Below are 27,964 nucleotides of genomic sequence, written 5' to 3' on the forward strand. Positions count from 1 at the left end.
TTTTATTATATATGGATTACTTTTGTTATATATGGATGAAATCGGCATAAAATTCTCTATAATTTCGGTCCTTATAAAAATTTCGGAATTTTCAAAAATAACATTCAAAAGTGGAGGTATATTAAGAAATATGACAGTTTTTTGTCTAAAACATTTTTTTATATACCTCACGGTTTCAGACATAGTCATCACTCATAATCAAATATATGGAATTTCTTCGATGGGTTGTTTCGTGCTAAACATGCTTCGAAGCCGATAAAAAAAATACGTATCTGTTATTTTTTGCCACTCTAAAACATATCCAAAGTCCATCAAAATTGGTGAGAGACAGTTCCAAATGTTCCCTTGTCAGATTCGCACGGTGCGAGAAAGAATTGATGACGAGAATGCAAGCTGCGCACACGATGGCGAAGAAAATGCACAACCAGCACAACTATCACACTGCTGGATATCCCGGTGCTGGAGGTTTGTATAAAGCCGGTTCTACAATTAGTCGTATGTCAAAGTCGGATGTCAGAACGCATAAATCGTGCATGGAGTATGCGACGGGATTTGGTTTGCGTTGGGGACAACAAGGCAAAGTTGCACATGCTAAATCCAAAGGATGATTTCAAGCTAGTGAAATCTTATTCCACCGAGCATACGAAAGGGATAACGGAGGTGCATCTGACGCACGGATGCCTGATAACGAGTTCCACGAACTACACCGTTAGAATTTCGAGTCTTACGGATCCGCCAAAGCCCATCGCTACTTTACGTTCAGAGTTCGGAAGGATCCGCAGCGTGAGTATCACACGCGTAAGATTTGCCGAAAATATCGTAACATTGAGTTTAAAGAAAAAATTCATGAAATGTCTACGTATAAAATGAGAAATGCAGCTCGACAGGTCCAAGATACAAATCAAACATTGAAAATTGAATTTTTACTTACATTTACATTTTGAAATCAAGTTTTATCATTATCTTCCGAATATTGGTGAAGTACCGTCCTCCTTAATTCTAACAAGTCTTATTTTGCGACATCTTGCACTATGTAAAATATTACATGTAATTATTCGTGTCTCTTTTATGTTACTGATGGATTATCTGAATGAAATACTCTTATTGCAATATCCGGCGATAGTAATATCGTGGTTTGGCATCCGAAATCGACGCGTTGAACAAAATATCAATGAACAGAGAATTTCTATATGCGTGTTCTGTAGCTATTGTATAAGTATATTGCTTTGATATGTAATTTTGTACATTCTTAGTTTTTATTAAGATATTCTAACGCGTCTTACAAGCTTAGCTTATAATTATTGCCTATTCATGAAGGGATCTTATGTTGAAAGGAGAATAAGAAAAAATATATTTTTTTATACTATAGTTTAGTGCCATAAGTATTTAAATATATTTTATACATAGCATTATCGTATATCGTACATCATATTGTTGCATCCGCGCTGAAATGCCCGGTAAATGGGAGCCTGAAAGAAGTCGCGAGTCATTTTCCTTGACGACCGGTTGTTTTTGTAAACGTTTATACTAATAAGGAGATTCTGTGCTGCGGCCTTTGAGCTGATAACACACGTAACGCGAGACGCAAGCCGAGCTGTATTTCTTTATTCTTCGAAATCACTCTTCTCCGAACCTAAGTCCGCTTCTTTCGCGAGACCGGAAGTGAGCGAGTGCTTGTGAGAGTGAGGAGCGTCACGGGCGCTCACCGAACATATTCTAAAGGCTGCGTTCAAAAACTTTACTCGGGTGCACAGCGCGTCGTTCTATCTTTGTTACTTACTAAAAATTGAACAAGGACAGAATTTGCGCCGTTGTCCATTTACCGACGTTGAACAATGCTGTTGTGCGCCCGAGTGAAGTTTTCGAACGCAGCCTAAGCGGGCGCTTTCCACGCGGTGAGCGCAACAATGTCATTTATCGTTTCTCGTTTTGCAAATTTTTTTGATAAGGTGTTTTATATTATAATATCATGCATTTCCTGGCCATGTAAAATTGTTCGCGTGCAGACTCGAGAAGCGGCGACGTTTAGACTCTTCGAGTATATACCAGACGTTTGTTTATAACATTAATATCCAAAGTCATTTATTCGAGTAACATATAACGTTTCTTATCTCCTTTTAATCCCCGAAAAAACATCTCTCCCGAATCATCGCCGGTCCCGTGATCGTGGGATGGAATTCTAAGTCTCCAGGATGTCGCGTGACGTTTCACATTACGTTCCCATTGTCGGAATTCTTTATGTCGCAATTCGATGGACACCGTTAATTAAACTTATTAAATAAACAAGCAAATTTAATTACATGAAAAAGTCGATATAGATTGAGCAAGGCACGCACACTTTTTTCGCGACACCCTGTATATAGGGCTGCGTTCGGAAACTTCACTCGGGTACACACCAGCATATTGTTCTGTCCTTATTTAATTTTAGGTGGCGTCGCCACGCTCATGTGAATGTACAGAAATCCTCTAGTAAGGGATAGGGCACCGAGGCTGCAGGATGCGGATTGGTCGTCTGCCACTAATGGGATATTTCCGCTTTGAGTATATTTTAGTAAAGATAGTGTATAGTATATGTCAATTTATGACATATGACTACAGTATAACTGTAGGGGAAAGGGTGGTAGCCCCGGCCGGTGGGTAGCCTCGGCCATTGCAAAAAATTAAACTTTCCGTGTGTTTACTATCAGTGTTTTGTTCTTTCTGCACTCATTTGTGTCCCACTAGACACGTGCGGTTAGTTGAGCCAGATTGGTTGTTGTGTTTGGATGTATAACAGTGAATATTTGGTTCGTCGAAATATAATCACGCGATGATTAATATTGAAAAAAGTGTATTATTGAAAAGACGTAAGTAATTATGTATTTTATTTACATATTGCAAAACTATTGTATGTTATGTCTTTCCTTTTGCTTGAACATATCTTAACCTAGTTTGGTAATGGAACTATGATTTTGAACAAAGTCAAGTCGGGTAGAACCGGCCACCTGTTCGAAAGCCTATTTCTTTTTAAAGGTCTAGACAAAGAGGTTTACTCATAACTTCTTTCATTTATTTATTGTAGACGGGTGTTAAAATGCCTAAATTCAAAGGCAGAAGCACAAGCCGAGGAGACTGGAGCGAAGAAAATATGAAAAGAGCAATTCAAGAAGTTCTTGAACGTAAGAGTTCTCAGAGAGTTGCCGCGGATAGATATCATGTTCCACGCACTTCACTGCAGGATCGCGTCAAGGCTATAAAACAAGGTCATCAGATTAATCTTAAGCCAAAACTAGGGCGTTTTCAGCAAACATTTACCCCTGAATTTGCAAGACAACTGTGTGAGCATGTCATCGATTTGGACAATCGTCTCATGCCTTTAACAAGAAGTGAGTTTTTACGCTTTGCCTTTGATCTAGCAGAAAAAATCAAAATTCCTCACAGGTTTAATAAGGAAAAGCGGATGGCTGGGAAAGATTTTTTCTGTAACTTCAAGAAGAGAAATCCAGATTTGGCACTGAGAACGCTTGAGGCGACAAGCTTGATGCGAGCTGTAGGCTTCAATAAATTCCAGGTTGATCGATTTTATGATCTTTTCCTAAAACTCGAAGGACAGTTCAGGTTCCAAGCTTCTCAAATATATAATGCTGATGAAACAGGAGTCTCTACTGTCCATAAAAATGACAAGGTATTGTCAGTGAAAGGGAAGAAACAGGTTGGAGAACTCACATCAGCAGAACGAGGTCGTAATGTCACTGTCATGTTTGCTATGAATGCTGCAGGTCACTTTGTACCACCCATGTTTATTTTTCCAAGGATAAAAATGGATAAGAATGGTCGTCTAATGATTGGTGCTCCTCCAGAAAGCATTGGTGTTGCTTGTAAAAACAGTTGGATGAATGCTGAGACATTCCTTCGATGGCTACAACATTTTCAGCAGCATGTTCATTCTTCTGCAGCTCGTCCAATTCTCCTAATATTGGATGGACATAGTAGCCATAAAGAGCTGAATATTATTGAATATGCTCGGAATAATCATATTCACATGCTGAGCACTCCTCCGCACACAACTCATAAGCTTCAGCCGCTTGACCGTGTGTTTTTCAAGCCTTTCAAGCAGGCTTATGGATCAGCAAGTGCATCATGGATGCGTCAAAATCCTGGTGCTCGACTGACGGAATACGATATTGCTGGACTTGTTAACACAGCGTTTACCAAAGTTGCTAGACTGGATATAGCCCAAAATGGCTTCCGCTGCACGGGAATTCAGCCCTTTGATCGAGACATTTTCTCAGACCTAGACTTCTTAGGTTCTGCTTTGACCGATATCCCACTGGCTGAAGATCAGGCTAACCAATCAACAACCCAGGCTTCCAGTCATACAGTCCCTGAAAACGAAACGGAACTATCGACTAGTGCTTTACCTGAGACCTCAGCTACCCTTCAGATGGAAATTCCAAGCACATCCGCCAATGTTGAAAAAGTTAATGACATGCTCAAGATTTTATCGCCTCTTCCAGACGCCTCTAAGAAAAGACTGACTGTAAGAAAAAGAAGGACCCAGAAAAGTCAGATTTTGACGTCATCGCCGTATAAAAATGAGCTGGTGGCGAAGACCAAAGATCCTAAAAAGATGCCAAAGATTACGAAAAATATTAAAAATCTATTGAAAAAGAAAAATCCTACACCTAAACCACGTCCTGAACATCAGGAAACTGAATGCATCATTTGTGGTGAAACGTTTGATATATGGATGGATTGAGGATTGGATCCAATGCAATAAATGTCAAGACTGAGCTCATAAGGCGTGTAGATATAAATCCGATTTATACTACAACTGTGTGTTGCAAAAAAACGATTTCGTCATTAAATATTATGGTGGCCGGAGCTACCTAGAGGCCCTCTAGAGCTACCCACCACTTTTCTACAGAGGCCAAAATTAAGTCTAAGTTTGAATTAGTTTTTTTCTTAACTTTGCTATATTTTTTTGTTTTTTTCGTATTAAATTACGTTAATATATATCTTGTTGATTATTTTTGTGTAGTTCGTTTATGTTTATGTTCTTAACTTTAGTCATAATTTAAAAAATAAAAAAATGGCCGGGGCTACCCCCCTTTCCCCTACATACTGTGTTATAACTGATAAAGTGAGCAAGAGAAAAAATAAAAGTATAAGCATTGTACTTAATAAATCCAATTTTAAAATTAAATGTGATTTTATATATTATCATTTAATACTGAAATGAGAATATATATATAGCGTTACATAAGACAAAGACTTAAGGCATAAAACACTGCCGAGACAGCCATTCTGCTTAGGCCCGAAACGTTCGGGTTGTACCAGTGTGACAGAGAAGTCGTTCGAAAACTTCACCCGAGTGCACCTCAGGAGGAAAATTTTCCACCCTAAAATTTCAGGGTGAATGCGGGTAACTTATTACATTTGGCGGCATTTTTTAAACTGTAGCAATGGAGTTTCTTTTTCTATGGAACTGTTCCGAATGGATTCTAATTGAAATTATTTCGTTTTCTCTAAAAAAAAAAAACAATAGAAATCTAGGGAATAATTGAATTTCGATTGGAATCAATTCCAAACATTTCCAGTCGGTTCTAGTATATCTCTGTGTCCAGTACTTCGTATACAATACACCAGGTATTACGTAATTTTTTCTCTTTGAAGCGAGGCTGGCGAATATCGCGTATTGTGCGTTAAATACTTGAATTTGTAGCTCCATTATCTATTCCCGGTAAACAATTTTTTACATCAAAACATTTAAATATGTATAATTATATAATATTATGTAAAATATTATATAAAATATGTCCATATATGTCCATGTATGTTTTTTTATGTATAATCTCTGTTTATATGTACAAGAAAAATAAAAAGAAAGAGAATTAGAAAAGAATTAAAAAGATAATTTTTGCATTGTTTATTTATTTGCCTATATATAACCATATATAATCATATATAAATGTAATAATTGTATATAAAATCTGATTATATAAGCAAATTTTTCACACTTTCTTAGATTTTATTTTTTGTTGTAAAAAAACAATGCAAAAATTATTTTTTTAGTTATTTTCTAATTCTTTTTCCATATTATTTTTCTTGTACATACGAACAGAGATTATACAAGAGAAAAAACATAGTATGGTATTTAAATGTTTTTATATAAAAAATGTTTTACCAGGTTTGCGTTGCGATTTGCTGAATTGGTCGAACTGTTAACCTATCTGATTAGTTGGATTTAAGTAAAGTTAATTATAGTTTATTGCCTACCGCTAATTTATTATCAGATTTTATCTACGTTTAATAATATCTTGACGCTATTACTATTATGTTTTTCTACTATTTATATTAATTAATAATTCATATGTTATGTAGGTATTATATCTTAACAGTTGCTTAAACGATCGATATATTTTACACTCCTTTTGTAGTGTAATAACTGATAATTTTAAATAAAAATAAATATATTATTTTATCGTTATTTGGTAATTGCACCACTAATTTTACTAAAAGGAAGTAGAAGCTGTAGAAACACTCAACGGTTCATCATTACTACAGCATAAGTAGATATTATACTGTGTGTCATTATTACTATCTAGATATAAACTATCTAAAGCTATCTTAATTAGTCCCAGTCTACAATAGGTATTTTAAACCCTAAGCCCTAAGAAATTGACCAATCACCAGTCAATTATTCTCCTCAAATTCAACTGTGATTGAACAATTTCTTAAGGCTTAGGGCTTAAAACACCTATTGTAGACCGGGACTTATCGATTCTTGTCCAGTAGTCATGGCGCAGGATACAAATAATATTTTCTCGGGATTGCCTTTCATCCGCTATGTCTTATTACTTATGCCGTTCGGAAACTACTTACACCCGGGGTGCACCCTGCCCCCATCACTATTCACCCAAGTCTTCCTTCAGAGGGTCGATTACAGTTCTTGTAACGAGGTGAAAATTACAAAAGTGAACAGATTTACTAGATTTCGACCAATAAAATCATAGATACCCTAGTGAATTTCCTCACTTTTGTAACTTTCACCTCGTTTTAAGAACTGTAATAAGCCCCCATGGTAGCGTTTCCGAACGCAGCCTGAATGTAGAGATCCTCTAGTCTAGTGAAGGATAGGACACCGAGGCTGCAGGATGCGGATTGGTCGTTCGCCATTAATGAGATATTTCCGCTTTGAGTATATATTTTAGTAAAGATATATAGTATATTCCAATTTATGACATATATGATTACAGTATAACTGATAAAGTGAGCAAAAGAAAAAATAAAAGTGTAAGCATTGTACTTAATAAATCCAATTTTATTAAAATTGAATGTGATTTTATATTATCATTTAATATTGAAATGAGAATATATATATAGAGAATACATAACCTCAACTATAAATAATCAAATTAACTAATATTGATAAATATAAGCTTAGACTATCGCGTCAACACATTTTTAGTATAAAAATGATTTTCAATATTGTTCTGTTTTTTTTATTTATTGAATTTACAAATTTGGTAAATTTATATAAAAACTCTTAAATTTATAAAACAAAATTATTTATTGCATTATTTACTGCATTTATTAACTTTTTGTAATAAATTAAATTTATCAGTATTTATTGTTTGTTACTATTTACTCAATTTCTTAATTTACGGAATTTATTTCATTTAACTCTTTTCGGTCACACTTCCCGAGAATCCCGTACCGGTCACACTGGGTGAAATACACCCCCAGCGTGTTTGCACGTGTATAAAAAATTGTAGGTGACCTTAAGGAAAAAAAAAATATCCTGTCGTAGTTTAAGTCTTCCTTAAAAAGACTGTATACGTTTGATTTGCAAAAAATTAATTTAACATATGTAAAAAAATTGTTGAAAAAAAAAGTCGGAAAAATGACTTTTCACAAAAACTCTCTCTAATGTAACTTTTTCAATTTTTAAGATATTTTAATTTTTCAAACGGTTTTTTCATCCTCAGATGATGCACTTTTCTCTCATTATTGCAGTTTATGCGGCCGTTCCAAAAAGTATGTTGATTTTGAGGTATGAAGGTGCGATTTTTTGCAGAAAAAAAATGCCGAGAGAGAACTAACGGGCCGAAAAATATACCACCGACGGGGATCGATACTTGAAGGTCCCAACTACCTGTAGATAGCGGCACAAGGCCCATTTCCATTGGTTTACTGGGTCATTTTCAAAGTTAAAAAAACGCTGGGGTGTAGACCCCATAGTGTGACCGTTAAGGGTTAATTAAGTTTTATTTATTTACTTCAATTTAATTGAAATAATTCTTTAATTATAATTGAACTTAATGTAGACATATTTTCGATAATGCCTGATGCCGTCACTTCCGCTATCCCATTAATGGCGGCTTTGTCCCATTCCCCACTAGAGGCTAGAGGATCCGTACGTAGATGTAATATGATGCACCGGATGCAGCGGTTCTTCCGTGTTTACACGACCCTCAGTCGCCTTCGTTAAACGACCAGTTTCGAACAGATCGAATGAAAATACTCAGATTCGCACGGTGCGAGAAAGAATATGGATGGCGAGAATGCAAGCTGCGACGCCCACGACAGCGAGGAATGTGCACAATTATCACTGCTGCGTCTCCCGGTGGAGGTTTGTAGAAGAGAAAGAAAAACGTCGATTTTCTCGTATTTCACGTAGCGTGCATGAAATTCCTTTTTTAAATCGTCGCTGTCATTTCGTCTGTCAGGGCAGGCCGGTATTCATAGTCGGTTCTTATTTTAAGACCGGCTTAAGTAATGCCTTAAGATGCTAATACGGCTTTGTGATTGGTTAATGACATCTTAAAATTGTACTTAAGACGATCTTAAATATAAGAACCGACTATGAATACCGGCCTTATGAAACTCTTCAGGGCACGTATTATGGAACTTTTCGGAATGGATTCCGATCGGAATTTTTTAGTTATTTCCTAGATTTCTATTGTGTTTTCTAAGGGAAACGGAATAATTCCGATTGGAATCCATTTCGAATAGTTCTGCAGTAAGTGTACAGTAGTCGCTTGTCGATGGGATAAAGTGTACTGAACCAGCGACGGTCAACTCTCTCTTTCGTTCTGATGTCTCCATCCCTTCCGTAACATTTGTTTGATTATGCGTTTAATTATTTTATTGTATTGTATTTCAGGTATTCCTGCATATATGTTCCTTCCTGGACGCGTCGACGCTGGTACACAGTTTGAGTTTAGTGTGCAAACAATTCTACTAGATTTTAAAGGATGAGTCAGTGTGGAAATCGCGAATTAACCACGTATGGCCGTATGCTAGCTACTCATTATTTTTGCGTCCCGGTTAGTTGCTAAAGTTGATAGCACCTTATAGCTTGCACGATCGATTATTTAGATGAATAAACAAAACACTCTGTAAGCTATTTTACGCCAAGGCTCAAACTTACGCAAGCATATGCAGGTCGTTGCTTACATCCACTGAGATATAAGTATAGAGTGAGCACTGCGATGCTACGCCCATCAGGCGGAAACAAGCCTGAGACAGATGTCTTTGTCATACGAACTGCATGACATCGCGTTAAATTTTATTTCGTAGTATTTCATTTCTTGAAAAAAAGCGTGTTCTACAAAATACAACTAATCGAATAAGAACACAAGCCATTTTCGGTCTGAGCTTAGATCTTTAGGTAACTCAATATTATATCATTTCCGTGCATATGTATTATTTATAATACATATACATATATTATATATGTATATGTATTATAAATAATACATATGCACGGAAATGATATAATATTGAGTTACCTAAGATCTATAAAGTTTAGATTGAAAAATGGTTTGTATTCTTATTCGATTGTATATCATAGCGGTCTTGTTTTCTTTTATAATTAAACAGGCAAATTTATTTTGAACGTAATGTGTTATATGTGTTATTTAATCAAAGCGCGCACGGTAGCGCGCGCCTGTATAGAGGTCTAGTTTATAAAAAATCGCATGAAGCAAGCTTGAGCAGCTCTATTTATTTGATTTATTTCAATAACTTAATATACATAAAGTAAAAACGTGAATAGATCTGAATCAAGAATGTGCTTGTAGTTTATTTGTACTTAAATAATTGTATGTGTATGCATTCTTTTTGTACTCAGTATTATAGTACGAATACTACGAATAAGCAGCTTTCGTCATATTTCTTAGTTAAATACATAAAGTCACGTGTCATTTCAGTGAGACCCGACAAACTGTTTTGGTTGTCGTCGTGCTTTGCGATCGAGAAACAAATAGCGCTATGGAAACAGCAGGATTCTATGGTGAAATTGATAAACAAGTACCCACATTACATCAGAGCTGTGTTACTGATGCATGTATAGGTAGTATATATTAAGCCAAGTGTCTTTGGACATCTTTCCTTATGAAAAACGATATAATGATGATTCCCATTTTCAGGGTGGAACCACCTGTATTGGTGAAACAGAGTTTACCCTGGTTTATTGGAAACGCGAGACACCCTCTTATGAAATCGAGGACAACGTCCGCCTCGATTTAGCGCATGACGGATGGATTCACGGTCTGACAGCAATAGACAACACGATCTACAGTTGCGGTTGCGATCGGAGTGTGAAGTCGTGGATGCTCACCAACACCGGTTTCGTCCATCAGAGAACTTACGAGATGTATGCGATAGCAAAACTGTTCCTTTCGGCAGCTTCGCGATAAGAAGACCGAGCGGGGAAGATAATTCTTGTTTGTGAGAGAAATAATCGTTTTCCTCCAAATTATTCGAATCCAGATACCGCGTTTTGTATCTTCCTTGTCGAGATAGATAATTAGAAAATGCAATTCTAAGATTCACTTGTTAAACCCTGCATATTACCATTTTGTGCGTATCATTTTTCATTAACGTTAAATATTACTGAAACAGGCCAAATGAGCAGATGTGCGTGTTGTCATCCTGTCCGCAGCGCGCCATCATCGGCGGCGCATTCTCCGGAACAATATACGTGTTCGATTCGCGATCGAGTAATAATCCGATCAGCCAGTACCGACCCCACACCACACGTGTGACTAACAAGTAACACTACCCAAGTGTAAATCGCCGATTTGGATAATTTTTTAATATGTTTTAGTAGACGTAAAAATAAGACATACGTATTTTTTTTTATCGGCGGAAAACCATATTTAGGGTGTGAAACACCCCTTTGAATTTATGGGTATCGATTTAATTGTTTTGTATATAAGGATTCAGTATTTTCGGCCCGAACCAAATAAAATAGTTGCATTATCAAGAGATATGAAAAATGAAAAATTTTCGACTCGGTTCGATCATTTTTAGGGGGTAAACCACCCCCTGTATTTGAAACAAAAATTTAAAAAATGCCCAGATAATTGCAAATTTCATTCAAAAATTTTGAAAAAAATATATGTTACACTCGCATCCAAAACAAAAGTGAGACTGTTTGAGGATTTAAAGGTGACCATCCTTTTATCAAATTTCTTACGTAACATTTAAATTTATCCCGAAATAATGGTAAACAGTTTCATTTATCGTCAAATTAATTAATATTTACAAATTAGTCTGATCAACCCTTCAATTCAATAAGGGAGTGAGGGAACTTGAGAGAATTTGGTAATTGTAATTTAAAAAAATTGAAAATAAAAATTTACGATTTTTGAACATAAAAGTGGCTATAACTCGGAAACGGCTCATTTCCGGACCCATGTTTGTATGAACTTTTTTGCTTGTTTTTGGGTCCCGAATCACCTCCCGAAGTGGAGTAGGCGATTTTTCGGTCACCCTGTATATATATATATATATATATATATATATATAATAATTTGTTTATTTCAATTGCCTTTCGGCCTTGAAAGGGGGTGCTACATGTCCTTGAGATGCGATTTTTTTTTTTACAATACATTTTATATTACATTTCTTTGCTATCAGTTTCATTTTGTATTTGTACGTTTCTTAAGTCCTTCCTGTGCTTGGTCACTTTCCTCATCCAATCTGCTCCTTCTCCTGTATCTTTCAAGATGTCTAAGATATTTCTGTAATCCCTTAGAGGCTCCACGCAGTCAGACATCAAATGCTCTAGCGTTTCCATTTTCTCGCCACATATTCTACTCTTTCTTTTTCTTTTCTCCAGTACTTGCTTCCTTCCTCCTCGTTTCCGCATCTATACCTTGCAATCATTCTCTGGTCTCTTCCTTTGTATTCTTTTCGTAGATACCTTGGGATGTGATCTGTTCTCAGCTCTTTGTACCTAGCGCAGTACCTTCCATCCTCTATCCTTTTCTCTTGCTCTGCTCTTTGTTCTTTCCGGTCCGTCATTATTAGTTCTTCCGTGTTCGTTCTTTCAGAGCTTTCATTTCCTGTATCCCATGTGCTAGAGCTAACTTTCCTATAATATTGGTCCCTGTTTTTTTCCCATTTTGTTTTCTTCCCTTCCTGTTTGTTTTGTATCTCTTTCCAGCACTCCGCGATTATTTTGTTCGTCTGCCTTTCTTTTGTTTTCTCTTCGTACTTCATCGCTCTTTTTCCAGCTTCTATCCTGATTTTGTCAATTTTCGTTTCTTCTCGTATCAGATATGCCGGTGTGTTAAAATCCAGTCCTAGAGTCCATCTTATATATTTTTCTTGCAACTTTTTTACCTTTTCTTCTTCTCTCCATCCCCATATTTCCGCTGCATATAATAGGATGCTTTCCACTAGACTCTTGAACATTTTCATTCTCCTGTCTACACTCTCTCTGAATTTCCTCTGTCCAATACTCCATACTTGTGCCATTGCTATCGCCGCCTTCTTGACTGTTTCTTTTATATGCGTTTCCAGTCCTCCGTTTTTTTGGAAGTAAAACCCTAGATATTTAAATTCCTTGACTTCTTCCAGTCTTTCTTCGTTCCATCTCCATTCTTCCTTCTTCTTTTTACCCCTTCCTTTTTTGAAGATCATAACTTTGGATTTTTCAGCGTTAAGTGTCAATTTTTTCTTTTCTAAATACTTTCGGAATCTACTTATCATCTCCTTAAGCTCCTCTGGACTCCTGGCTAACAGCACCATGTCGTCTGCGTAGGCAAGTGTCCATATTTTTTCTCTTCCTATCACTATCCCTCCTGCTTGACCTTTTTTCATCCTTTCTTCCAGATCCGCCGTATAAAGCGTGAAGAGCGTTGGACTCAGGGGGCATTCTTGCCTTACTTCTTTGGTTGTCCAAAATCTGCTCGTTGTATGACCGTTTACTCTGACGACGTTTCTCGTTTCCTGATAAATCTTACCTATTCTTTTCCTGATCTTCTGGCTGATTCCTGTTCTCTCCATTATCTTATTCAGTTCTTCTCTGTCTACCTTGTCAAATGCGGCGCTTAAATCCGCGAAGAAGGCGTAGATTTTTCCTCCCTTGTTGACTAATTCTCTGTTTGTGATGTAATTCAGAATAAAAATGTTATCTATCGTGCTTCTACCTCGTCTAAATCCTGCCTGCGTTTCTGGGATGATGTTTTTGTCTTCTATTTCGGCCTTCAGTCTTTCTTCGAGTACCATTGCGTATATCTTGTACGCCGAGTTGAGCAGCGTTATTCCTCTATAATTTTTTAAATTTTCCTTATCTCCTTTTTTGAAGATAGGGGCGATCACTCCTTCTTTCCATCTTTCCGGCAGTCCTTCTCCTTTCCATACCCTATTTATAATTTCTTTTAACCTTTGTATTACCTTCCTGCTTCCATTTATCCATACTTCATTTTCCAGTCCATCTTCTCCTGGGGCTATATATATATATATAATAAAAACTTTTTAGAAATTTTTCTGCAATATTTATAAAATATTTCGTGATTTTCTTGAAGTATCTACAATATGTTATGCATATTTCAAACATTCACCCGACATTGAGAAATATTATATCATATATCCAATTCAAAATTTCATTACTCTTTTTAAACTGAATTCTTAAGATGATTTTTGAAAAATTATATATTTGCGCTGGTTATGACATATGTAGACTATATATAACGCTTACATCAAATTAAGAAGTAGTCTACCACGTAAGGCAAATAGCTAGTTTTTTACTCGCCTTTTTCTAGCAAACTTTTATAATGAGTTACGGAACACACTAGACTTAAGTGCAACACAATAAGATATCGTTTATTTTCTATTACCAAAGACTAATATATGTATTCGATTGCGAGAGCCCAAGCTGGGCCAGACTGATTGTTCCCTAGTTCATAAGAATTTTCTTGTTTATTGGAAATATATGTAATCCCGACAATTTATATGGTGTGCAATAAACAGATTAAAAAAAAAAAAAAAACGTAAGGCAGTTGGCTCACGATGCAGAGGTCCCGAGGTCCCGAGTTCGAATCCTACGAAGGTAAGTGTGTTTTTCAAATACGAGAAAATATTTATAATTATAGACTGCATCTTAAGAAACAAATTTAGTTAAAAAATAGTAATAAAATTTCGAAATAAATAATTTTTTTTATGTCGGGTGAATATTAAGGGGATAGCCTGGTGTAGCGGCTTCAAAAAATCGATTTTTTTTTGCTTAAATCGATAGTATTCTATCTCTAGAATACCCTAAACTCTAAGCATGAATTTAGATTTTAGCGGGCTAAAATGAGCTCGATCGGTGCGCATGGTCGAGCGCTCCGAGGAGCAGGATACTGGGGGGAGCTCTCAACGGTCTTTGAAAAGGCTCGTTGCTGGCTGATTTGTGAAGATTTGTCGAAGAAAGAGCTGCTCGAAAAGTGTTTGGGTGGGCATATCCAAAATGCAAACGAGAGTTTCAACTCTACTATTTGGCGGTTTACTCCAAAACACCTCCACTGCAGCCGGAAGATCATAGAGATTGCTGCTTAGCAGCTGGAATATTTAACGAAGGCTATTTATGCTAAACAGTGCTAAACATAATGTCAGATTTGGAAATAGTTATTGGGACAGCATGCAGAGATTATGCCGACAAAATTAATAATAGCCGTACGACCGTTCGACCAGAATCGTCAAAGTAAAAGCATTGCTCGCAAACTAAAAAATATACATAAACAACGGCTGTTGGAGCAAAACGAGCTGTATGAAGAAGTTGAGGGAATATTATATGGAGCAGGGATAGTAGATTGACCAAAAAGTATAGGTAAATCAACAATAATAAGCTTTTATCAACCTTCTTTCTTATTCGAAAACTTTAAACGCGTTTTTCTCAAAACCATGTTTTTGAAATTGGCGTACACGATAATTCAAAATATTCTTGATAGATTCAGATTATTTTTTTTTTTAATTAAAGGTAATTAAATTGCCTTGAACTTATACCTATAATATGTACTAAAAATTTTGTTCTAAAAAAGTTATAAACAAAAGAAAGTGCAAAATTCATGCAAAAAAAATTTTTTTTTTCAAACCATTATTTTTAAATTTTTTTATGATAAAACAAATTATGTTTTAGGTATAACTAGAAACTACACTCATAAACTTTACAAAAAAAATTTTTTTTGTTTCAGATCGTTCTACGAAATGCTAGAGTGTACGCCATTCAGAAAGAATTTTCGAAGCCACCTTCGTATTTAATCGCATAACTCCTGTGTACTTACATATATTTATTCAAAAAAATTAATTTGAACATTTCAATATGTACACAATAAATGGTGTTAATTGCAAAAATATATATTAAGTAGTTTCTTTTAAAAAAAATCCAAAAAAAGAGCTTGTTTTTGGCGTTCTACACCAGGCTACCCCCTTAAATGTATACAGAATATGCGATATCCCATTTTTAATGTTCCTAAAATAATCTATAAATGTTCTATAAATATATTTTGCATATATAAAAAAATTATGGATTATGGGGAAATATTTATAAAACATTTGTAGATTATTCGAAAACATTTACAGAAATTTCTAAGGACATTCAAAGCGGGACATTACACGTTCTTTGCACATTTATAGATCATTCATAGAAAATTCATGAATATTCTAAAGAATATTTATAGAACATTCATGGAATATTTCATGCTATATGGGTTATCATTTCTGTACTTCAAATATATCTAAAGGAAAATGTATAAGAAATTATTAAAATTATTTTAAAGAACGAAAATAATCAATATTTTTCGTTGTATGACCGTTAATTCTATTTATTTGTCAGTAACAATAATAATCTCATCCTTTGTTTAATTTAACATTTTTTCTACGTTCGGAACGTTATGTGTTTTTAGATTGCTTCGAAATTATATTAAATCTTTCGTTTTCCAGTTTTCACTATGCAGCAACGATAAGAAACAAAATATCGACTGATTAAAAAGATACATATGTAAAATAAAAATTTACTACAATCCATGAGTATAAGTAATGTCGAGGAAATGAAGTTAAATTTTATCGCGTTTTATCTGTCAAAATTATTTTGAATTACGTTTTATATATTTCTTTATATTTTCAATAGAATATAATAATAATACCTAATTAATTATTATTGCTCTTATTAACTTACTTTGTATATTATACTTGTATGTTGATTAAACTACAGTTCTTTGCAGCAATTAATTAGGTATGCGCTATCGCCACGAAAGCCGTTAATATCAAGGATAGTTCAGCGTAACTGCCGGTCGACCCGTCCGACCATCACGAAAGAACACCGAATACTGGTTACAATGTTAATCTCTGATGTTTTGATAGATATGTCATGTAAATATATAGTGCCTGTTACATACGAAACTGTTCGACTCGTACCATTGTTACACATTTATTTGAATACTTGTGAACAAAGATCATAAATATGTGTTTGTTTATAATATTGCGAAGTCGTTTTTGTCAGTTGCACTTCTTTGAATCAGTCAGATAATACTTGTATAATACATTAGCTTGATACCGTGCTTCGCTACGGTAACACATTTTACCCCTTTTCACTTCCTTATAGGGATCGAATTTCTAAAAATCGCTTTGTTAGTGGGTGCTAACGTCATAGAAGGAATATACTCCCCCAATTTCAATTTGTTTCTAGGTTTAGGGGATTGGGCCGGACGTTGATGAGTCAGTCAATCAGTGAAAATATTTTATCATTAAATACTGTACCGTAAGACCATGTCGATATAGAAGACGTCTCTTACAAAATTTTGAATGTTTCTTACTCGATAACAAACATCGAGACGCATAGATGAGTTCTCTGAGTTATAAACTACTGGAAATAAGGAGTTTATTACAAGTTAAGCTTATATAATTAAAACGACTTTAATACATTTTTGTAGTGAAACTTCTTTAGGCACGGTAATGAGTTCGATTCGCGACACGAAAAAGTGTAACGGAAGTGAAACTTCTTTGGTACGGTAGTAAGTTCGATTGTGCGACACGAAAAGTGTAACGAAAATTTGACCAATAGGCGTACGGCGTTGGCGAGACAGTTCTTCTTCTGGCACGGTAGTAAGTTCGATTATGCGACACGAAAAGTGTAACGAAAATTCGACCAATAGGCATACGAAATGAAACTTCTTTGGTACGGTAGTAAGTTCGATTGTGCGACACGAAAAAACGTCACGAAATAGTGTCACGAAAATTCGACCAACAGGCGTACAAAGTGAAACTCCTTTTGGATCGGTAAGTAAATTCGATTTTGCGACTCGAAAACGCGTCACGAAAATTCGATCAGGCGTACGGCACTGGCGAGACGGATATAGTGAGAACTGCGTGTAACACTATATTTTCGAGTTGCGGGTGGCTTGGAGTGACTAATTCCGTTGCATTGTTTTTGTATTAATTTCAGAAAAGTTATGGCAAAGCCTTGCGTTCAGAAGTTTCACTTTTAACGCGCGTGGCGACCACGCGTTCATTTTTTTTTTTTTAATGTAATTATATTGTATAAATTATAGCTATTTGATTTCAGAAATTCACATAAAATTAATAAGAGAAATTGAATTTAGTCTAAGATATACATATATTATAATTGTACTATATAAATTGCCTTTTTTATATTAAATTTAGTATATTTTGCTTCAAAATTATAAAAATATGTAAAGAGACAGAATAGTGTAAAAATTATATAAAGCACATGCATACTCTACTACCAATCAGATGACAGTAAGTTCAAGTGTCATATATATCACAAGATTTCGAAATTGTACTAATAGTTGGAATTATTAATACAAACGAACTGTTACAAAAATATTTAAAATAACATAAAAAATTTTAAATTGTTTAAACTTTTAAAAATAATAATAATACGTAAAAATAATATAAAATCTTATTTAAAAGTAAACATATTTCTTGTGCTTGATTTGAAACAGATTATTTTGATATTTCAACGTTAACAGAATATGTATTAATTTATACTCACAATATAAGAATAGTTTTAGCTAACTATAATAAATAAATTGTAAAGCATACACAGGGAAAAATAATAAGAATCTGATACGTATGTGGAATCTGTGTTCATAATATATTATACTTTGTCAAGTTCTTTAACAACGATAGAAGTAGATAATATCTTTCAATATTGCGATTGAAATGAGTGATCTACAAAAGTGATACAAAATATTCATACATGATACATCATATTCCGAAAGATTAATTTATTTAAAATAGACGAAAATATATGCAATGTATAAGATAATAAAAAAAAGTTATAAACAATATTAAATTTTGAAGATTCAACAGAAATACAATTTTTATTCTATCGATAGTAATAACCACTGTTTAGAGATAAAGCTTCTTATTACAAAGCGACGCCATTATTTCACGTCTTTTGTTCAAAGTCTATCAACAATTATAATAAAAATTTAGATTGAAATTTAAGTATTCTATTAGCAAATAATACTATTACATAATGTCTACAAAGCATTATATATTCAATTTATCACTTTCATCACAAAAAATCACTTATTTTCGTGCTTCTACTTAGTTTTCCCCTCTTAACAAATTTATTCGCTTTATATCAAATGTAATAAATCAAAGTACGTTTAGTGTGTTTATAAAAAATATTTTACGAAGGATATCAAACAGCATCAAGAGTTTAATACTATATAAATTATTTTTTAATTACAGAACGGTGATATGTCATATTATAACAGTATAACAACAATATGACACATAAATATATTTAATTACAGAACAGCAATATGTCACAGAAAATTTTATCAATAGCTTCCAGACTATTAATAAAATACTAAGTATTATAAGTATAAAAATATTAGAAAATATTAGAAATAATTAAAAATGATTAAAAAATTATTTACAAAAAGGTAATAATAAATAAAAATGATATTGTTTGAAAAATTATGTAGGTAATTGTATGTCTTGCATAACATTTGATATTTTTGATTGATCAGATCAATTGATCACTTAAGTTTGATTTCTTCCAAATCGCTTTGTAAAAATATCTACGGACTCTTTAAGATTATTTTTACGATTTTCTATCAGCTTTATAAGGCTTGACAAAGTGTTTGGATCTTGATTGAAATAAGTTTCTGTGAATCTTTTTACCTGAAACAGATTAGGATGTTAAGGATGTTTATCAATAATATGTAGTAATTTTATGCAGCCATTCCTTAAAATATAATCTTTTATTTAACATAGACAATAACAATACATGGTATGCATTATGCATATAAACATATTTAATCCTTTAGCTGCGGAAGTATATATGTGTCGTAAGAAATTGTCTATTTGCAGAAGATATATATATGTAAATAAACGTTCTCGAAAATCTGCCCAGACAATTTCTTACGACACATATATACTTCCGCAGCTAAAGGATTAAATATGTTTATATGCATAATGCATACATCGAGTTATAGTTCCATCATTTTATCCCAAGTAGTCTTATTAGCTACCGCCAAACCAAAGGCATATATATATATGCCTTTTTTAATATACATGTATATCAATTCATAATAAGTTAATATTCTTAGAAATAAATTACTACCTTACAAAAATTCAGTTTATGTTTTAAACCACGCGCGAGTATTACTCAGTTTTAAACATAGCTTTATAAGATACAAATATATAGCCCAAAAATATGAACGAAATTAATTATAAATATTAATTTAATTATGTAAAGTTGCATTAATCTATAATTCCACGCACGATGAACGTTTCATTTAAGCGCGCTACGGCTAAAGGATTATTAACAGAAAATCAATAACTATGAGTCTAGAATCATAAAACCTACCTTGGACAATTGTTCGTTAGAGAAAACATTCAAAATGATATTTTTTATCGTTATATTTATAGGAAATAATCTGTAAGAACAAAATAACATATTTATGTATAAGATACATTTATTTAAAAATAGAATGTATATTTGTAAAGAGAAATATATTACCTGGGATATATAAAATTAAAATTTGTTAATATGTAGTCAAGGACCAGATCGTTGCGTGCATGGGCTTTAAGAATTAAATTGAAGATCAATGCATGCTGCTCATGGTTAAATAATGTAGTATTCGATGCTGTAATACGCAAATAGGTGTTAATGATATCAGGATTTTCAGCACAATTCAATGTTTTCCAAAGTTTCTTATCAGATGTTTGCTGATATAGTTCCATCATTTTATCCCAAGTAGTCTTATTAGCTACCGCCAAACCAAAGCAGTACGTCCAATGATGCCACCATTGTGGAACTCTAAAATACATATGTGTCTATGGAAAAGAGGTACATGCATTTCATACGCATAGCTGACGTTTCGTTTTATCAAGTTTTGTGTTTCTGTCCGTTTTGTCAGGTAACTCTTATTCTGCAAAATTAAGTTTCTGTCCTGCGCTGTTCTGTCACTCTATATATTGCCACGTGACCATGAGACTACGTGTTAACACAGTGAATGAATAAATAAATAAAAGATGAATCCATCGATAACGTCTCTTGTTATTATATACATATATTTTTACTTGTTTTGCATATTTATTCTATGCATTAGAACAAGAATGGAAATTAAGAAAAAACAATAAAGAGAATGTCTGATTTCGACGATTTGAAGAAATAAAAGGAATCGATTACATTCATATGCATACGTGCGCGCGCATACGCAACACACAGGCACAAAAACATAAATTATGAGATAATCGAGGTCATAAAAAGTGTTACTTGTGTGTATTAGGATCCGCGAGATGTTCGCTCAATTTAACGGCGGCCCTTCTCTTGCATTCCGTGTGACCGACGGTAAATGCCCATTTCGTGACATCTAGTCTTAGCATCTTTGTGATATCGTCATCATCAGGATGTTCTTCGTATCCCACATGCTCAAGAAGCTTATCAAAGATTCCTACCATGTGTGACTAGAAATCATGAGATAATATTGAATTTTATATTAGTTTGTTGCCACATGCGAAGTGACGTGATTCATGTACAAATATACATATTTGATATATATATTTGTATAATGCTTTGTTAAAACATTCACTATCATAAAAATTGTCGGCGAGCTTGCTCTCCACTTCCCCTTATGCTCATTTGTATTAATGTTAATTAACACGTTTATTCCTACCATTATGCGATTATAAAACCGATCGCGACAGAATTTATTTTTAGGTATGCCTAATATATAGAGGTATGCTACTCGCTTTCACGTACTAAACAGGTAACTACAAATTTACGTAAAATTCACCATATTCCAACAGTCAATACGTTAATTTGTACGAATATAACAGACTCACGACATGATCGTCGTGCTCTTTAATCCGTAGGTGTATATATTAAATAGAAAATCCAACCTATATAAGTGCGGTAGCTTTATTTCTTTTTAACAAAATTATATCACAAAATTACGTTATTTAGCTCAACCTAAGTGATATGTATAAAACCAAAAGGGGAAAGTTTTATACATATTACTTTTGATATGTAGAATTTTTGAATTTACAAAATACATTGCGTGTGCTTGGTGCCTTTTTTTACCTTTTTTGAAAAAGTAATTTTGTACTAATATAATATTTGCGAAGCGATAATTATTCTATAAAACGGAAAATGTGTAAATGATTGGACAAATTAAAGAGCCAAATATAACTCTACACACACACAAACATCTTTTTTATCTTTATAAAATCTGTTATTACATACCTTGAAACCTTTACTCTCTGGCAGTGAAAAGTACTTCTTATTCCGTCCTAATATTCGGAACATTGGACGCCATGCCACATAATCTCTCTCTCGTCTTAGGTAGTTTATAAGATTCATGAATACGGAGCTATCTAGTTGATCTTCGAGCAAAAAAGCATATGCATCATCGATAATTTGAGCACGATTGAGGACGTGTACGGGATTAGACCGTCGTGAGACAGGTTAGTTTTACCCTACTGATGACCAGTCATTGCGATAGTAATCCTGCTCAGTACGAGAGGAACCGCAGGTTCGGACATTTGGTTCACGCACTCGGTCGAGCGGCCGGTGGTGCGAAGCTACCATCCGTGGGATTATGCCTGAACGCCTCTAAGGCCGTATCCTCTCTAGTCAAAGGTGGCAATGATATCTCTAGGAGTCTCGTGAGTCGAAAGGCTCAAAACAATGTGACACACTTACTAGGCGGCCGGTCCCCCTCGCGGGGGTTGGTCGTCGCACGAGCCCGGTTTGCCGTACGGCGCCTCTGCCCGTCGTCGGGATCTCACCGCTTACGACGGCACGGCGTCTAACGGTCGAACATGAGTTTCGCGAGTTCGATGTCGAGACTCGGAATCGTCTGTAGACGACTCCGTATGTTCTTGTATTCTTCAGAGTTCAAGTAACGTATGATTCTTTCCATAATTGCGGTATCGTAATAGACACGACAGTATGCTGTCGAATTAAATTTATTATTAGACCTTCTTGTTTGAAATTATCAAGGTATATTTTTAAATACTGACATTTTCATTATTGTAACAAACCAATTTTATGTAATTTACAACTTACAATTGTTACAAAAAAATGTACATTACCAATGTAATTCACCAATGTATCGAGGAATATTATAATTATATAAATCTTGAAGCTTCTTTTTAATAAAAAAAATATATTAAGAACTTGAATATAATGTAAAACTTTTGTGTTGATAAAGCAAATAAGATAGATACAAAAGAGCGCAAAATTTATTGATTTATACCAGTTTGTTGTAGATTTACGATAATCCAACCTCTTGTAATAATTTGCACTCTAAGAGTTTCATCTGGTTTTAACCAATTATTGGGCATAGTATTGGAAAAATGCGGAAAGTCCTGGTAAGTGTAGGATATGGGTATCCACCATTTATTATTGGCAGGCATAAGTTCGTGAAAACATTTTTGTGTTATTGTCACTTGAGCAGTTTCGTAATTCATCGTTACATTCAGCACAGGATAACGATTTTGGACTATCCACGTATCCATCACTTCTTTTATTCTGAATTTTTGATCTCGCATATAAGGGACGTAAGAAGCTTCGTCTTTAGCACTTTGTATGGCGCTCCACAAATTATCGGGAGTGAACGCCGTATATTGCCTAAAGAAAAATGACATTGTTATTAGCTATAACACATACGTCGTATGTATTTAAATTTACTATTACATAATCAAACGTGAGTATTAATGTACAATTTAATTACACATGTGGAAACTAAAAATATAACTTAAAACTAGCTTAGTCAAATTATAATTAAGGAACAAAGTATGGGTCTCTTCTAATCAAATAGCATTGGATATTGAATGCATAAGTTTATATTTCTGATATGGCGTACTATATTTTCCAACGTAAATGTAAGAAACATTATACTTATATGATATTTAATGTTGCTATATGTGATAACTATAATAGACTACATTAGACATATGTACATACTTACTTTGTAGCGAAATACTTGATGATACCCTTTCGAAATACCTCGTCGCCTACTGCATGATATAACATGCGCAATATAGCTGGAGCTACGATACACAGCATAAAATACTGATTAATAATACATATAAAATATATTTTATACATAATATTAAGGTACATATGTGAACGTATTGCGCAAAACGAGAATTTGTTGTATATTCACTTTCTGTTCCACCTCTGTCTTCGTGCTATCTACATTAAACTATTCATGGACGATAGTTTTACTTTATTTACATAATTTTACCTTTTTTATAAACTTCATCACCAAACAGTTGGTCATAATCCAAGGTATCATGAAGGTTCAAGTTAACAGAATCCAATAAACCAATATCTAAATGGAGAGTATCGTGTATAGCCCCAGTAACGAAAAAGTCCATTGACCGCCAGTCTTCAAATGTCTATAACCGAAAATAATCTTTTGATATGGCTGAATATAAAAATTTAAAGAAAAATTTGCATTTACAGGGGTACAAACCTACCTGTCCACCACTTTTAAAAAATTCGCTATTTTAACTTTTATTGTAATTTATTTATGTCAAATGTTAACCGTTTAACGTATAATTTCTTTTACGAAGATCATACTTTAATTATTTTTTAAGATAATGTACATTACTGAATACAAAAATAAATCAAGATATAAAAATTTTAGATGTTAAATTTCGTTCTAGTTATTCGCGGGAAGAACAGTGTTACAATCTTTTTTATAATTTTATAATTCTAATTCTAAATTAAAGAATTGCCATTTGTTATTTAGCTCTGTCTTGATACATTTTATAAAAATATAGAAATATTTCATGAATGTTATTTTGATCTTAGAGAATGAAGTGTATTTCCAACTTTTCTATTTAATGAGCAATTCATTGCATTGGTAATATTAAATAACCTTGTTGAGGAAATACACTTGGAAGAACACAGCAAACCCCTTGCTTAACCACAGGTCAGGCCACCAAGATGGGGTGATGAAATTGCCGAACCACTGATGTGCGAGTTCATGTGCTACTAACGACGCTACTTTCCTTTTCTGAAATATAGGATCCTTGCTATCATCGTAGACAACTTCTGATTCCCTAAAAGACAAAACATAACATATTCAAAATGTGATTATACCTAGTTTTTTTTCATCGTTAGCGTGCAGTCTAATGTGTTTATATATATATATATATATATATATGTAGGTCCAGAAGTATGTTCCGGGACTTTTATTTTTTACATCGGTATATTCCAGGACATTTGGCAGTTTCCAGGACTGTCCTGGAAAAAATTCATGTCCTACGGCACGTTTCGGGACAATTTTTTGAATCTGATTACATATATATGCGTTATATTCCAGGACTGTACATTTCAAAAAACGTAAACAGTCCCGGAACATACCTCTAGACCTACATATATATATACATATAGTATGGAAAGAAAAGGTGACATAAATCAATTAAATACGTTAATTTGTTTTAAAACAGCCTAAGAATGAAAATATGTAAATGAAATTTAAAATTCGTAAAATACACATGTGTTTTTATTGTTGTTAATTATCAAATTTTGAGTGCTAGAAGTTATTCATCAGTTCTAATAGCTTAATATTAATCTTTTTATTAATGTACAATACATATTACTAAATCTCTTTAGTTATGAATATTACTTGTAAATGATGATTCCCCAATCTTCCATGCCGTCGACCGGATAATTTGGTACCATGACGTGGTCTATTTTCGGTAGCCCTTTGGTTCTATTGGTATACTCCTCCAAGAGTGGCGTGATCTGTTCGGCAATATTATGTATGAATGTTGCTTGCGATGTCAAAGACGATCTGCACCACACAGACACGCCGGGAGACAAGAACTGGACCTCTTTTTCAATGCGAACAAAATTAGATACAATCACAATTCCCACAAGATAAGCGGACATTGCAAAAGTACGGTTAAAGTGTGTCCATATCATGTCATTTTTTACTTTGTACTGCTTTCGGATCGGCCAATTTGACAATACCGTGTAATTCTGATGATGCATCACGGAAATCATAAAGTAAGTTTTTATCGCTGGCTCGTCCCAACATGGAAACATTCGTCTGGCTTTATTTGGCATGAGGTGTGTTGCGGCCAACCTGTAATTTTAAACAATTTTTTAAATAAAGACAAAAGTACCACTCATGATATAAACTTACCACTCATAGCGAGTAAGACACAAGAAGTTAAGAAACACAAGTTATTGTTTATATATTATATGCTTATTATACTATATGTAATTATTATTTTGTTGAGAGTGGAAGCAGAAATATTGTACTCTACTATGCCGTTTTATTTTAAGCCAAAGTTAAATATTCTTTTAAACATTTTACATCATGCACTTTTTGCAAATACTTTATTGTAAATATACTTACATACTAGAAAACGGTTTTAATAATAAAATGGATACACATTTTTAATTGTTTCGCCGAGCTTTATTTATATACGTTGTAAGTCGATAACGATGAAAGTAATAATAAGTAAAAAAAGGTAATAAGTAAAAGTAACAAATAAATAAGGTAACACCAAACAGCATTTACGTACGTACGTAACAAGTATATTTTTAATATTTTCAATATTTACTTACGTTCTGTAATATTTGGTGTTTCCTTCCTCGTATGTGTACGGAATTTTTATAAAACCACCACTGCCAGAATCTATCTGAGAGAAATTACCAGCAAACTTCATGTTCAGGGTGTAATTACCGCGATACAATTGATTTTCGAAATGTAGCGATAATATATTCGTTCCATGGTTATAAGTATATGCCTCCGGTGTATAGACTATAGTATTGTTCGTCAACGTTGTCGCCGTTTCATTTATTTCTAATCCTTGCGAGTGTAAGCTTATGTGAAACGTTTCGCGAACAATGTCGACAGTGACAATGGTTTCACCGTGAAAAGTATTGCTTTTTTCGAGATCCGGAATAATCAGACTGATGTTATAATCAACTGGTTTTGAGATGATGGGTAAACGATATATATATTTTGGACCTTTGGCATCATCATCGGCAATACAAAAATTCGTGACTGTGGCCAATATTAGGCCGATATGTAATAACAATTTTGGAAGTTCCATGTCAATACTCGTCTTAGGTTTCTGTAACTTTTCGTTAAAAAGAAAACAAGTAATAATAAAATGCGGTACAAGTTATTGAAATTTAATATTAATTTTTATACAGAAATTGAAGGAACAGAGGAGAAAAGAAAAGAAAAAAGAGAATTTCAACTTTTATTAAGACGATTATATGTACGACCTACTTCGCAGAAAATTATGAATATTTTTTTATAGAATATTGGATATATCTTGATGTGCTCACAATCAATGTATTCTGTTATTTTTATATTTTTTTAGAATTAAAAGAAAATTATTTTATTCAGTTTTTGAGAAGAATTTTACGCATCTTAAGTGACGTGTGTATATTTTTTATTTGACTATATAGAATATTTCATCGAAAGTAAAAAACATAAATACATATTGTTATAATATGTAAAATTTGAATTATTTAATTGTCGGTTATAGCAGTGTTGAATTCTTTTCGCTTATCATTTATGTACCTTAAATATACCTAAAAGAAAATATATAAGAAATAATTAAAATTATTTTAAGGAACGAAAATAATCAATATTTTCCATTGTATGATCGTTAATTCTGTTTATTTGTCAATAACAATAATAATCACGTCTTTTGTTTAATTTAACACTTTTTCTACGTTCAGATAGTTATGTGTTTTATGATCGTTTCGAAATTATATTAAATCTTTCGTTTTTCAGTTTTCACTATGCAGCAACGATAAGAAACAATTAAAATATCGACTGATTAAAAAAATACATTATTTAAAATGAAAATTTACTGCAATCCATGAGTATAAGTAATGTCGAGGAAATAAAGTTAAATTTCATCATGTATTGTCTGTCGAAATTATTTAAATTACGTTTTATATATTCTTTCTTTGTATCTTCAACGAAATATAATACCTAATTAATTATTATTGCTCTTAATGACTTACCTTGTATATTACACTTGTATGCTGATTAAGCTACAGTTCTTTGCAGCAATTAATTGTGCGCTATCGCCACAAAAGCCGTTAATGTTCAGCGTAACTGCCGTTCGACCCGTCCGACCATCTCGAAAGAACACCAAATACTGACTAAAATATGAAAGCTTTCCAGCAAACGACACAAGTCGACACTAACGTCATCATATTTTTCTTTTT

The 27,964-nt window shown here is 33.7% G+C and overlaps 4 protein-coding genes across 9 annotated transcripts; 2 read left to right on the forward strand and 2 right to left on the reverse strand.

Annotated features, from left to right (window-relative positions):
* Nucleotides 1–351: 351 nt before the first annotated feature.
* On the forward strand, nt 352–5,524 carry LOC139813747 (uncharacterized). Its single transcript, XM_071779423.1, has 2 exons — nt 352–2,846; nt 3,062–5,524. The coding sequence occupies exon 2, from the start codon at nt 3,074–3,076 to the stop codon at nt 4,736–4,738; it is 1,665 nt and encodes a 554-aa protein (XP_071635524.1). The 5' UTR covers nt 352–2,846; nt 3,062–3,073; the 3' UTR covers nt 4,739–5,524.
* A 2,656-nt stretch (nt 5,525–8,180) lies between these two features.
* On the forward strand, nt 8,181–14,273 carry LOC139812756 (uncharacterized). 5 transcript variants are annotated; one of them, XM_071777858.1, is made up of 5 exons: nt 8,183–8,614; nt 9,149–9,203; nt 10,197–10,329; nt 10,416–10,716; nt 10,891–14,273. In XM_071777858.1, exons 1-4 carry the CDS (start codon nt 8,497–8,499, stop codon nt 10,683–10,685), a joined length of 576 nt encoding a protein of 191 aa, XP_071633959.1. In that variant the 5' UTR covers nt 8,183–8,496; the 3' UTR covers nt 10,686–10,716; nt 10,891–14,273. The 5 variants fall into 5 exon arrangements, 4 of the variants coding, with proteins under 4 accessions (XP_071633951.1, XP_071633959.1, XP_071633940.1 ...); XM_071777839.1 differs by having other exon boundaries at nt 8,185–8,614; nt 10,416–10,642; XM_071777865.1 differs by having other exon boundaries at nt 8,186–8,614; nt 9,149–9,271; nt 10,416–10,642.
* Nucleotides 14,274–19,023: 4,750 nt separating this feature from the next.
* Nucleotides 19,024–22,217, reverse strand: LOC139812791 (uncharacterized). Its single transcript, XM_071777886.1, has 5 exons — nt 21,986–22,217; nt 21,017–21,207; nt 20,258–20,557; nt 20,105–20,174; nt 19,024–19,416 (listed from the first exon to the last, which is right to left on the reverse strand). Exons 1-5 carry the CDS (start codon nt 22,100–22,102, stop codon nt 19,276–19,278), a joined length of 819 nt encoding a protein of 272 aa, XP_071633987.1. The 5' UTR covers nt 22,103–22,217; the 3' UTR covers nt 19,024–19,275.
* Nucleotides 22,218–22,324: 107 nt separating this feature from the next.
* LOC139812778 (aminopeptidase N-like) lies at nt 22,325–27,872 on the reverse strand. Of its 2 annotated transcripts, XM_071777881.1 has the most exons (9): nt 27,758–27,870; nt 26,336–26,853; nt 25,733–25,847; nt 25,386–25,504; nt 24,633–24,816; nt 23,994–24,147; nt 23,715–23,796; nt 23,001–23,374; nt 22,325–22,696 (listed from the first exon to the last, which is right to left on the reverse strand). In XM_071777881.1, exons 2-9 carry the CDS (start codon nt 26,824–26,826, stop codon nt 22,551–22,553), a joined length of 1,665 nt encoding a protein of 554 aa, XP_071633982.1. In that variant the 5' UTR covers nt 26,827–26,853; nt 27,758–27,870; the 3' UTR covers nt 22,325–22,550. The 2 variants fall into 2 exon arrangements, with proteins under 2 accessions (XP_071633982.1, XP_071633974.1); XM_071777873.1 differs by having other exon boundaries at nt 25,386–25,847; nt 27,758–27,872.
* Nucleotides 27,873–27,964: the final 92 nt, after the last annotated feature.

Source organism: Temnothorax longispinosus, chromosome 1 (genome assembly GCF_030848805.1).
Source record: "Temnothorax longispinosus isolate EJ_2023e chromosome 1, Tlon_JGU_v1, whole genome shotgun sequence".
In the NCBI taxonomy this organism is placed as follows: Eukaryota; Metazoa; Arthropoda; class Insecta; order Hymenoptera; family Formicidae; genus Temnothorax; species Temnothorax longispinosus.